This window comes from Equus przewalskii, chromosome 31, assembly GCF_037783145.1.
Source record: "Equus przewalskii isolate Varuska chromosome 31, EquPr2, whole genome shotgun sequence".
Lineage (NCBI taxonomy): Eukaryota > Metazoa > Chordata > Mammalia > Perissodactyla > Equidae > Equus > Equus przewalskii.
Window position 1 is genome coordinate 6,239,345 of NC_091861.1, and position 13,979 is coordinate 6,253,323.

Consider the following 13,979-nt stretch of genomic DNA (forward strand, 5'->3'; position numbering starts at 1 on the left):
GGCAATTAGGGAGCTTGGGTGTGCAGGCGTGCCAGCTTCTGGGCAATGGGGAACACGATTTAAATAATTTTTGTATCCTAACCAATACAATTCTATCGCTGTTTCTCCTCAAAACAATTTGAGATGGTGGCCATCACCTGGGACATGAGCCAAACACAGTAGCACAAGACTAAAAATGCTGATTCTTGAGGCTGGTCCCCTGGACTAGTGGTCAAGTTTGGCATGCTCCACCTTGGTGGCCTGGGTGTGGTTCCTGGATACAGACCTACACTACTCATCAGCAGCCACGCTGTGGCAGCAACGCACATATAAAATAGAGGAAGATGGGCACAGATGGTAGCTCAGGGCGAATATGCCTCAAGCAAAAATAGGACGACTGGCAACAAATACTAGCTCATGGCAAATCTTCCTTAGCAAAAAAAATAAAAATAAAATGCTGATTCTATTTGTGGAGAAAGTAAATTTAAGTCACTTATGATGTAAGGGCAGAATAAACAGAAATGATACTATTCTAAAAAATTAAACCTATGTCAAGTGACATAAGATTTAAAAAGTCATAATGAACCAGAAAATTCTTTAATCTAAAAATGAACTTTGAAATATAAAATCTTTAGATTTTAGCATTATTTTTTTTTTGAAGGGGGGAGAAATTCCCTGTAACTATAAATTATTTTTAGGAGAAATAACCAATTACTGCCTTAAATCAAATCGGGCCTAAAACAATAGAATTTTATGTTGAAGACTCTGAATGAGACGAAAATTGTTCTTTGAATAGAAATAAAAGTACCTTTCTCTTTCCTTGGAACCTTTGACAAAGGAGGAGAAAATAAAAAAGACTCATTTTTTGGTTCAGAAAGGTCTGGCAACAAGATGGCCTTGCTAGATCTAGTCCTTGTGCTACGGGAAGATTTCGTCAAAGCAGCTGTGACAAGTAATTTTTCTTCTTGGTCATTTGGTTCTTTGCGTGTTATTTCTTCATCCACGCATTTTTCTGATATTGAGTGCAATGGATGTTTTTGGCTTTGATTCTCAGTCCTTTTTGTAAGCTTTTTCTTAGAGCTCATCACTGGAGCAAGTTCCTCATTTGGCACTAAAATGGATTTTTCTAAAGCTGGTTTTCCAACGTCAGCTCTCTCACGTTTAGCCGGGGTGTTTCTTGTAGATCTCCTCGGGATGCTGGGAGTTTCCCTCTTCTTGGGACTCACTTCCTTAACAGCCTCAGATCCTACATCTTGAGACGGATTAACTTTTCTTGGTCTACCGCGTTTCCTGGGTGTAGCAGGCGTATCAACTTCTGCCCGAAGAGTCAACTGAGACAACTCAAGCTCAGAGTCGTCTTTGACATGCGACGCACCGACTTCTCGCTTTTGAACCCTTCTGCTGTGTTGAGTAGGCAGCTGCTGTTCAATGGACTTCCCAGCTTGTTCATATCCTGCTTTCTCAGAAGCTTCTAAATTAGCACTTCTTAATTTTCTGGTACTTCTGCCAGGACTTGCTACGTTACTAACTTTTAGATCACTTACAATTTCAACACTTTCCTGATTTTCTACAGATTTTTTAGCTCTTTTAGGAGTCCTTTTGGTAACAGATGAAAGCTTAACTTCTTTTCTAAAAGAAGTTTCTTCAGTTGCAGGTTCCACAAGCTGAGATGATTTTAACCTTCTTAATTCTCTACCTGGAGTAACCTGTAATCCTTGTTCCATAGAATTAATACTTTCCGATGTGTCTTGATTAATTTCTCTTTTCCTCCTTCCTCTCCTAGGAGTAACAGAATTTTGAGGTATTTGCTGGTTTTGAGATGTTCCTTTGACATCAGCACAGGCACTTTCAGAAGCCTCGGAAATTTCTTTTGTTTTCCAACTTTTCTTGGTAACTGAAAGCCCCAGCAGCTCAGGGGCAGCAACGTCTGCTGACTCTTCCTCTTGTGCTGATCTGACATTCAGGTTTCGGACACGTTGTCCTCTTGTGCGAGTTCTGGAGGAAATCATGTCATTAACCGGGCTGACATTTATAGTCACTGTACTTGCTTCCTGAACAGTCTTACATGTAGATTTGACTAACTTGGTAGAACACATTACCTTTTGGCTTATTAAAGGTCTGTTTTCACGAATAGACTGTTCCATTGTATCTGAAGTAATTTCTTTACTTCTTGTATCTTTAATTACATCTAATAAATTTTCTGCAATTGCTACTTTAATTGGTTCAGGCACATATGGTAATGTTTCCACCTTCTGGGACTCGTGATCACTAGTTATGACAGACCGCAGACTTGCAGCATGTCCATGATTATCGTTCTCCCCACTGTATACGTGTTTCTCCTCAGGTGCTGTGTTAGCTGCTTTAGCTAACACATTAGATGCTGCAGAATCACCCGTCTCTACTTCTCCTTCTTCACCTTCCAAAATCAAGGTGAAGTTGCTCTGAGCCACAAAAAGTTCCCCATCTACTTCAGCGATGTCACACTCAGCAGAGTCTTTATTATCAGGCAAGTCACAAAACTGTTGCTCAATGGTATCAAAATTATATTGAAGCTTAAGAGTTCCTGAGGGATACAACTCATTAAATGAAAGACTTCTAGCCTCTTGTCCTGAATCTTGAACTTCCAGCTCTTCACGTTCAATCACCTAAAATGAATTAAAGATACGAAATTAGGAATTTTAATGTACATATTTATTTTAACCGAAAGCATAAAGCTTTTTAATGACCATCTCACTCGTGGTGTATGAATTGTTAAACATAAGCTAAATATGATAATGGCATATACTTATGGGTTTACTTTATAAAATATCCATTTAAGCAGATTTTCTCACTCAGGCAAAATAATTAGACAGAAAAAGATTCTGAGATTCTGAATGGAATTAAAGTAGAAATTCCACATTTCTCTGGCTAAAAAAGACAGTCTTAACATAACTTTGAAAATTATTATGATGCTAACAGTTGTGAGAAGAATTAAGGACTTATTTTATTCTCATCCAAGAAAAAAAATTAACCGGAGAAAAAGAAACAACCCCCAAACTGTGTTTTAATGATAAACCCCATATTACCTAACTAACCACACTTTTTCTAAACAGCATGATCCCCATAAGGTTGAAGAAGAATTCACCTACATAAGCTCCCTTGGGCTAGACTCAATCCTCTTCCCTTTGCTGGGGCTGCATAAACCATGAAATTCCTAAGGCTTTCAAGTTCAGTACCTCTCCTGCAAGGGTTTGGTGGAAGAAGGAATGGTCCTTGCATTTACCTTTTGGTAAGGGAAGGGGAGAAAAAGGAGGAGGCAGAAAGTAACAGAGAGATCTCCTGACCAAGAAGGTAGAACATTACCACCCACCTAGACAATGACATTTTCCATTCCCCAAACATTCAGTGAGATGAAAGACTGGAAAGATCCAGAAATGAGGACTCCCGCTTACACCATGCCCACGGTTTTTATTAGCTTCCCCGCTGAAGGATTAGGGACTTTATCCATCTATTTCACAATGAGAATACTCATGAAAATGAATATGGAGAACCACGACATTTTTATGAGTCAAGAAACTTCCCAAATACCATACAAATTTCTATAAATAATGAGAAGAGGTGGTTTTTCTTCATCTTAAATTCATTTATCATATAAAAGTTGCCTGATGATAATTAAAGAGATTTGGTGGAATTTTCAGAAACCATAAATCATTAAATTCTGGAAAAAAAATTTCTTTCTGGAGTGTATAGAAATTAAACCCCAACCAGTTGAATATCACTGTCCCACAAGTACAGTCGTGCATCCCTTAACGACAGAGCTATGTTCTGAGAAATGCATCATTAGGCAACTTTGTCACTGTGTGAACATCACAGAGTGTACTCACACAAACCTTGACGGTGTAGCCTACTGCACACCTGGGCTCTATGGTACTAATCTTGCGGGACCCACCGTCGGCTATGCATTCTGGCCCACTGTTGACTGAAACTCTGCCATGAGGCGCATGACTGTACGCACGGGAGGAAAACCCTATTTAACTGTATTCAATTGTTTTCAAATACAAGCTCTGAACAGTTTTAGCATCACACTTGTCTCTGAAGCAGCTAGTATCTGTTTTCTCATGGCTAAAAGAACTTTTATTTGAACCAGATACTAAACAAAAACTAAACTGTTAAAACTGTGATATCTTTAACACACCCTTTTGGTTTTCATGAAAAACAATTTCTTACTTAAAGGATATGTTCTTTTGTATTCCACAAAATACTTATACGCTTATGTTTTCTTAACAAAGATTTTTATAAAGAGTTTTTTATATACCAGTCAAATAAATGAATACTTTAGGTTTGAACTATGGTTTGAAACCTAACTGAACCAAAACCGAAAGACTGACAAGGAAGTAAAAAATTCATTTTTTTTACATGAATTTCTTGAGTATTAGGAGGATCGTCAGAAATTGGAGGCTTTTCTTCTGGTAAGTCAACACTTGCTTTTAGTACATCAACTTCTACTGCACGATCTTCTTCTAAGCCCAGCGCTACTTCCTGGTCAAGCCTACGTTCAGAGACAACAGGACCTTCTGAGATAACGAGCCCAGAGCTGCTACTATCACCAAGGACGCCGGGCACAGCTGAAAGAAAAACGAGAGTTAACCTTTCATGTTCTAAACTGAAAGAGAAAAAGATAGATACACTATTTGGGAAGCAAACAGAAGGGGAAAAGCTGTATCGCACTTGAGAATACTTCCTTGAAAAATTGTCATATTTGCCAAAAAGTTTCTAACATTTAAAGGCGAAAAGCCTATAAGGATTTACATATTAATCCTGTTTCTTCAGGATCCAATCACTCAGTTTAAACAATACATATTTGCCTTCCACAAAGTTTACATTTAAAAATGACAACACTGGTTTTTCTCAACTGGCATATAATTCTTGCTCCTGTTGTGCAACTTCAGTATGATGATAACTGCTCTGAGGAGTTCAGATGTTTGTTCTTCATTAAATTAATCTGAAAATCATGTTCACCTGGTGACTACTGTACAACCAGCTACCCTTGCTGAGCCATTATAGAATTACAGGAAGGACGTGCAATCTGGGCTTTGATCTAGCTGTGACAAGGACTAGATATCTCACTTTCAGCAGAAACCATCCAAATGGCCACAAATATACTCTACCACTTTAAAAAATTTGGGGTTGAGGGGGACGGACATGGACAGACGGATGGACGGCCTTATTAATAAAAATTCCAAATTCCTCCTTATCTTTCACCTTCCTCTTTGCCAAAGTTTTATATCATTTACACTCATAGGCCATATTTGGATTTAGAGTTTGTGAGTGACACAAAACCCAAAACACCTCAAGGAGGGGGAAAAAGATGAATCTAATCTAATAAATAAAAAACAAACTTTTTTTTTAAAAAGACCAACTAGGAAAAAATATTTTCACACTTTTAACAGATAATGAGGCTAATATCCCTAATAAAGACTGCTTATAAAACAACATGAAAAGTTTTTCACCTGTCAGTTTGGCAAAGAGGAATGGGAAAAAATGTACCTTACCTTCCAATGATCAGTGTATGAAAGCAGTAAACAATCGTTACTGGAGAAAACAATAAAATAAAAATCTCTGTATAACTCCTTGACCTGGCAAATCCATGCTAAGGAATCTACCCAACAGAAATACTGACATAGAATATGCAAAGATATGTACACAAGAATATTCACTGCAGAAACGAAACAGCAAACCAAACAAGAATAGTGATCACCCCAAATGTTCACCAATAAGCAACTAGTTAAACATATCAGAGAACATCCATACCATGGAATACTACTATAGCCATAAAAAAAGGACAGGATTAATCTGTATAAATGATGTGAGAAAATGTCTTAAATATATTAAGTGAAGAAAAAAGTTTTTTTTGATAGTAGTAAATTTGATGATAATGTATAATAATAGCTAACAGTTATTAAGCTTTTATTAACACTTAAAGCTATTGATATTTACAGATAAAGAAACCAAGGTACAGCCCACAGTTTTATACATAAGTGCAGGAACTGGGTTATGAACCCAAGCAGTCTGGCTCAAGCCTCTGTACTCTTCAGTCACCATACTTATCTCCTCTGTCAACATATGGGGAAAAATACGCACACACAAAAAAATTTAGGAAAAAGACTCTTTAGACAGTCAATAATGGATCCTGAAATGGGTAACTAGGTTTTGGGGATTTTTACTTTACGTGTTAGACTACGTTCTCCTCATTATTTTACAACAAACACCTATTACATTCTTCATCCTGGGGAAAGAACCAGGTCTATTCAAGCCTGTCCTAAGCCCTACTCCTAATGTGACAGCAGAAGGGTCTAACAGTGAAGAGCATGGGCTCTAGAGGCAGACAGCACTGACATCATCACATAGCATTGTTATGGCCTCACATGAAATGTTTAAACAAGGTCTGGGCATAAGTATTCAAGGTGTCTGCTTTCCCCCAAATCAACTGTGAGCTCACTGAGAAAAATACATCATCCTCATCTCTGTACAGCCAGGATCTGAGAGGAGACACCCAAAAAAAAGCTCATTAGATTAAAAAATCATGAATTCCATCTATTTGTTCATTTCCCTGGAGTAAATTTAGTCATTTGTGATTATTTTCTAATGATAAAAAGCCAATATTGCCCTTAAATTATCACAAATACAAAATAAAAATTAAAAATGCCCCATGTAGATATGAGTCCCAGAAGATCAAAAGGCAAGTACGCAGGCTGGCTGGGGACTGGTCGTTCACTTTGCTCTTCTTTGACGATCTGAAGGAAAGTATGTCCAGAACAACCATTCTAAGACTCACGATTAGAACCACAGAGGGGCTTGCAAGCAACCCACTGTTTCGATAGCTGATGCAGCTCCCTAGAATGCTACTGCCAGCCAGGGAAGCTGACCAGAAAAGAAGCAGCGAGATAAAAACACCTGGATTATAGACTCTTTTCTTCTAAGAAAAGAACACTTTTTACTTAAAACACTAAATGAAATAATTCTAAAGTCCAAATAATACATACATTTATCGTCACCGGCTCTAACTGCAGAGGCGCAAGTTTCAACAGATACTAGTCCTTCGTCTAAAACTGGTACCTTGGGCTTCAGGGTGAGGCTTTTCCTTTAGAAATAGAAATACACACTTTAATGTGTAAGCAGACCCCATCTGCTCTAACCTGCTTCAGCCCTACTCCCTCTCCTACTTGTCATTTTGTTGACGAAAACCAACCTTCCGTTAATACCATGCAAGTTCATTTAAATAACACTATAAAATTTACAAGTGAATTCAGAAACAAGTAATGCTATTATTGTTTTTCCTATTTTCTAACACTTTACTTTGTTGTTAACAATGGCATAGCCTTAAACTACAAATAAAACGATTTAAAAATGCTGGTCAAGATAAACCACACTCACACCAACGTTTAATTATCTGTGCCACAATTCTTCAAATAAGTCTATCAAATATGGAGTATTTCCTATATATTCAGTAGAATCAGGTTCAGTATTTTAACAGCAACTGGAAAGAGTATGGTAAACGACTCAGAGAGACCAACGGCACCTGTGTTAACTCACTTGATGAACGTAAGTTCTGGACATATGTTGGCAGTGGTCCCTTCCTATTCTGAGCTGGCCTTTCCCCCAAACCCAACCAAAGCATTTTTAAAAAGGGGACAAATAAAGGTAAAAAGTAAATTCAAGAAAAAGCATGTATTTGGAATATATACATATTAATTTACAGGCATATTTGTAAGACTTACCTCAATCACAATATTTATGGTAAGGATAACTAAGAACCACAAACCAAATAAGTGTACATTTAAAAAGGAACTAGCTTGCCAAGGTGGTGAATATTCACCTAGATTATTACTGATGACCACAAATTCTCGTCACGAGACTGCTCTTTTCTTTGTGATTGTTGCAATTATCCATTATTTGTTTGCGTTAAAATTCAAAAGAATATTAGAATTAAACAATAAAACAATCTGAATAATCCTTTCATATTGTTTTCTCCCGCTTCTTCCTTAGAGCCTAGCAGACTCCAACTAACCAGGTTTCTCTTCTCGGAAGTGAAGCATATGACTGAGATCAATGTGTGGGAGGTGACTACCATGATACTGATTTTTGTGGGTGGTTTGTGAAGTCAATCTCAGGACTTAAATTATCATGGTTATATAGATTAATCTTAGTAGAGTACCCTTACTACTACTTTATAATTGAAGCTGCTACTTTTTTTGTATCCTCTACAATAGTGTTACTCAAAGGGCTGATGAGCAACGTGTCCAGTCCTGCAATGAGATAAGGCACTTGTTCCAGAAGATGAATCAATTACTTCACTGATTAGTTCAGCTGACTTTCAATAAAGAAAGTGGTGGACTGATTTATATTCTACTACAAGCTATTTATCTTGTTGCAGACATAAACTGTTCGGGAACTAGCACCAATCTGTTAGACCACACTTTGAGTAGCACTGCCCCACATTATCTAGTACGTTGCCTAAATGTGCAAATGCTAAATGAAACTAATTGGGAGCATAATAGTTCAAGTAGTCATTAAAAAACAAATAAAAACTTGGGGCAGCCCCGTGGACTAGTGGTTAAATTTGGCGTGCTCCAATTCAGCAGCCAGGGTTCAGTTCCTGGGTGCAGACCTACACCACTTGTCAGCCAGGCTGCGGTAGGGGACCCACATACAAAATAGAGGAAGACTGGCACAGATGTCAGCTCAGGGCAAATCTTCCTCAAGCAAAAAGGGGAAGATTGGCAACAGATGTTAGCTTAGGGCAAATCATCCTCAGGAAAATAAAGAAAAAAGCAAGCAAAAAACCCTCAAAAAACAAATAAAAACTTTGCTAGTCTTATGTCAACCAAATGGTAGGGAACAAAACTGCCTGAGCCGCCTCCCCTATGTTCCACCTTGGTGCTACAGAGGACTCACACCTGATTATTCTGAAACCAATGAAAACTGGAGGGCATGGAGGAACGCATGGCTGTTGAGTGAAACTTTTGGTCTTCAACAAAAAATAGAATCACCAAAGAATATAAAAGAGTTCTGACTCAACTTATATCTCTGTATACTTAGGAAATGTCTAGTATCATACTAAGATTTCATGATTACTAAATAACACACTTCTTTCATAACAAAATATTACTAAAACGGTAATGTTAAAGATCTAAATAAGAGCTAATCTATACATAGAATATTTTACTACTGGTTCACAGTTTCACTAAACTTTAATATTTGAAATTTTCTCTATAAACTTACCCTTCATGGAATGATTGCAGAGAAGCTTCAACTCCTTTAATGTGGCTTAAGTGATTTAATTCTGCAAGTGCCTCCTCGGCAACTAAGAGATCCTTTGTTTCTGAATCTTCTAAAGTGCCTATAAATCATACAGTTAAGAATATTTACAATTATTTAGGCTAAATGTTGACAGATACTCACGGTCTTGGACTATCACTTTTTAACAAGTTGTTGGGTCTGCTTTTTTATACTTTTAGGTTTACTCCCTTGGTATCAGACTGTCAACAACAGTTCCTCCTAATTCTCTGAGCCTAGCTCAAGAGCCCCCCTTAATCGACCACTTCTCACTTTCGGCTTAACAGGCACTGTGAAAGTCTTTTACATATATCAACTAACTTAATCCTCAATATCCAAAGTGGAGGGGCTGGCCCCGTGGCTGAGTGGTTAAGTTCGCGCGCTCCGCTGCAGGCGGCCCAGTGTTTCGTTGGTTCGAATCCTGGGCGCGGACATGGCACTGCTCATCGAGCCACGCTGAGGCAGCGTCCCACATGCCACAACTAGAAGGACCCACAACCAAGAATATACAACTACGTACCGGGGGACTTTGGGGAGAAAAAAAAAAAATCCAAAGTGGAGGTACTATTATACCCATTTCACAGATGAGAAAACAGAAGCATATGGTTACACTGCTTATCCCAGATCACAGACCTACTAAGTAGGTAAGACTCAAATCCAGCCTATTTTACTTTAGAGTTTATGCTATATAACCTCCCACAAAAACAAGAATAATTTCTATTTGAGACTGTCTAATCATTTTAGGAATAAGCAATAAAGACATGCCATGAACATTCTCATCTAACATTTATCATTCAAACATGGAACACAGCACATCAAAAGAGTAACGTAAACTTCTAGACATATGCTATTTATGAGGAGAGTCCTAAATTCTTAGAGCAATTAATAATGCTATGTTTATTAAATACAGACATCATAGCCCAACCTTCACTGGACTCATACCTTAAGAAACCTTGGTTTAGCTTAGGCAGAAAATACTTCCCAAAAGAAAACACTATGACATAGGTTTTTATATAAGTATTTGGTTTTACAAATTTAAAGTTAGGAGTTACCTTTAAATAAGTGTTGAGAACCGTGCAGGCGTAAGAAAGATAAAAAAAGACTAAGTTTTCTGATCCAGCAATTCTAAGCCAAGTCTCTCCCCTTCCTGGTGTAACCCTGGTCCCTTCCATGTCCCCCAGCATTGCACTTCTCAAACTAGGTTCTAAGCGGTTGTTTGTGTAGATAGTCCAGGAGGCTCTAAATTACATGCAGGCAGGTAGCACGTCTACTTCACTCACTGTTGGACCCACCCACTGCACATACATTAGGGGCTCAAAGTTTTTTTGATGGACAATATCAACTGAACATAAAGAAAGACAATAAATTCTTGGGGCTTTGGACATTTATTTTGATTGTCCAGTGATTATTTCGGAGGTAGGGATGGAGAGTAGAATGAACTTCCTGGTTTCTGAACAGCTTTCTAGAAAGTTGAGGCTACTGGATAAGTTAAAAATTATAATAGTCTAGTCTATAAAGTCAGTATTATTACTATTATTTCTAACAGCTACAGGAACACCTTAAGTCAGACTGGCATGTAACATTTCTTCCTTAAACATTACTGTTCTTTTCCAAATAAAAAAAGCACACACATAAGCTCTCCGCCCATGAAATCTCACACCTACTTAAAACAAATGGAACAGTCTAAGTAGGTCATACTTGTAAGTGGAAAGACTAAGATGCGTGTATTGTGTCTAAAACCTAGCAGACCATGATCACGCAATTATTTAGCCCTGATGCTTTTCTTATGATGGAAAAAATTCTATCACAAATTGTATTGAGGAACATCAATTGCCATTTTGAAATATTTGGAAATGAGTTCTTACCCATTTGTTTCTCCAGGTCTGGAGGAGTTACTTCTAATTCAAACACATCGTTATCACTGTCCTTCTCAGTTTGTTCAGTTAAATTAGGAATTAGTTCAGTGGAAGAGCTCGCTGGCTTCGTGGCCATGAAAATATCTTCAAAGTCTTCTGGTGATGGTGCATCCTGATACTCCAATGTAGTCTGGTCAGACCTGGTTGAAATACTGCTATTTTCTTTGCTCATATCCAGTTTCTCCAAATTTTGTGAAGGGGTATCCTGTGACCTCACATCCATTTCGTGATGATCCTTTTCAGGGCTATTCAGGGAAAAAGATATTGCCTTATCTTTGTTCTTCAGCCATTCAGTTTCTGCTGGAACTCCACATTCATGTAAAGGTGTAGTAACAAATATTTTTGTTTTGCTGTCATCTGCAGCCTGTTAAGTAGAAGGTTTTGAAAAACAGTTTTACCAATAAAAATCACAGTCCTGTCTAAGCTATCCCTCCCAATCATACCCACCCTTTCCATGTTCAGTATTCCTCCAAATTCTCTTCTCAATCAAAATTCGCTTATTCTATATCCATTCTCTTCAGATACATGATTAAACTTAATGGTTGTTAATGTTTCCCTAACTGGTATAAGTCAGTATTTCCAAAAGACTAACACAGAATAGGCAAGATGACCAATAATCACCAAATGGATTCTGGAGCTCTGAAGCCATACCCTACTAAATAGACAACCAATTAGGAACTTAAGAGAAGGAACACAATATAGGTTAAAAAACAACGAAACAAAAAAACACGGACTAAGAATTAGGAAGTCTTGATTCTAGCTCCATTTCTGCCACCAAACAACTATTTGACTACAGGGAATTTACTTAGTGCTTCTGAGTCTGATTTTCTTCACTGGTAAATGATGGGCCTGGTTTAGCCAATGCCCTAAAGTTTCTTTCTCAATCAACGTTTTCTGATTTCATGACTGTAAGATTGTGTACAAAAATCTATAGTGATATTATTTAAATAAACTGATTTAACTTTTTCCTTGTAGGAGCTAATATATTCTTATTAAGTCTTTTTCATTACAACTATTATCAAACTTACCCCAGAAGTCCATTTCACGGTCATGCCTTCTTCCATGAATGAAATTCTAGTTTCTTTAAGTCGTAAAGGAGGAGTAAGAGACCTTCCAGGTGACAGAGAGGGAGATGCTAAAGGTGTTGCTCGAAGACCAGACCTTAGGATGGATTGAGGAGTGAAGTCAGATAATCCAGAGGAAGTAACTGACATGGCCAAAGTTTTAGCTTTCTATGACAAAGAAAAAATAGAGTTCTACCATTAGTGTTTGTAAAGGGCACTTACATAAGGACAGACAAGGTCAATTCAGTCGCAATGGTGGCTATATTCTCATCTCCAATAAACACATCAACAAAAAATTTTATTACAAGTTACTGAAAGAAAATGCAAAATTGTCCTTAGAGCTTTCTAGATGTAAGGCCACAAAACATAAAATCGCATCCACTATCATTCTAAAAGCCTTGGTTATTCCCAGTTTAAGTTTAACTTAAGAAAGTGCAGAGATAATACAAATAATTTAACTATTGCTTAGAAAACTTTAGTTAAGTGAAAGACATGACAGTGTGTGTTGAACAGAACCTAGCTTAATTATAGCAGACTAATCTAAATTAATGAGACTGACTTTCAGAATGTTTTAGAAAAAATATAATCTCATCACATAAATCTAATAGTAACTGGATTACTTATAAGAATCCTCTGAAGATTTACCATAATGAATAAAAATAATTAGTGTAGAAATAATTCCTTCACTTAACTTCTCCTCTAAAGGACTAGTAAAAAGATTACTGGATCCCATTAGACTGTCCAATTTCATTAGATCCATTACAATATTATACTGGTTTTTTTTTCTAGATTGTTTTTGGTAGCAGGTACAAAATTATTCTCCAGTTTAATTGCACTTGAACCTAGCTGTAGAGAATATAAAGTGTAACTGGTTTTTGGATAGATTAAAAAACTGAGAAAAACTGTTCTGGATACTAAATGTCAGGAACTTAATACTCTTTCCAATCTTCTTTTTACTTATTAAAAATAACTATTTTAGGACTAGCATTTACTGAAGTATCTTTTATTCAACTTAAGAATTCCCTGGCCTCACTGTAAATGCTGGATATCCAGAAACAATTTTAAAAAAAAGGAAGAAAGCTTCTGGGATTCAATCCAAAACAGTGGATAAGGAGCTGGGGGATAAGATACATAAAAACATTCTGACAACGGGAAGGTAAAAGGCCACTATTATCAGTCGTCACAAGTTTAGTTTTATGGTTTCTCAGAGAGGGTGGAGGAAAAGGCAATTTAAAGACAGATATACTGATAGTAGTAAGGAGTAACAGTTTATAGTTTCATTGAAGTCAGAATTAAAACAAATAAAAATAAACCTAAGAACTAAAAAGCATTTGATAGAAAAAGAAATAACAGCAAAATGGTACCAGAAATGAAGTTAAAAATAAAAGCAAACCCAAGAACATGAAAGCACTTTTCAAAGGATAAAGGTGCCTTTAATAACCACACAGAGCCTTGGACTACTTTCACGACAACAACATAACTGTCAACCTTGAGTACAATGCCAGTTAAGCAAAAAGGGTAAATTCAGTGAAGTCTGTTTAAAAAGATGTAACAATACAGTAAGCATTTTGGAAAGACAGCCACAAAAAAATTTTTTTTAAAAAGGCTTAAAGCCATCGATTACCCAGAGATATCAGTAATAGATAGCTTATTTCTCCTTGCTACTTGAAAAATAAGAACTTCCTAACTTCTCTAAGAATGCTAG

The 13,979-nt window shown here is 37.1% G+C and overlaps 1 protein-coding gene across 2 annotated transcripts in view; it reads right to left on the reverse strand.

Moving 5' to 3' along the window:
* AHCTF1 (AT-hook containing transcription factor 1) overlaps window positions 1-13,979 on the reverse strand; it is an 88,337-nt gene that overhangs the window by 8,299 nt on the left and 66,059 nt on the right. For both annotated transcript variants that reach the window (XM_070602615.1, XM_070602614.1), the window contains exons 28-33: window positions 12,239-12,442; window positions 11,160-11,574; window positions 9,241-9,358; window positions 7,002-7,099; window positions 4,375-4,583; window positions 788-2,624 (exon numbers count right to left, since the gene is read on the reverse strand). In XM_070602615.1, the coding sequence (XP_070458716.1) occupies window positions 788-2,624; window positions 4,375-4,583; window positions 7,002-7,099; window positions 9,241-9,358; window positions 11,160-11,574; window positions 12,239-12,442 (2,881 nt within the window). The remainder of the gene's footprint in view (window positions 1-787; window positions 2,625-4,374; window positions 4,584-7,001; window positions 7,100-9,240; window positions 9,359-11,159; window positions 11,575-12,238; window positions 12,443-13,979) is intronic.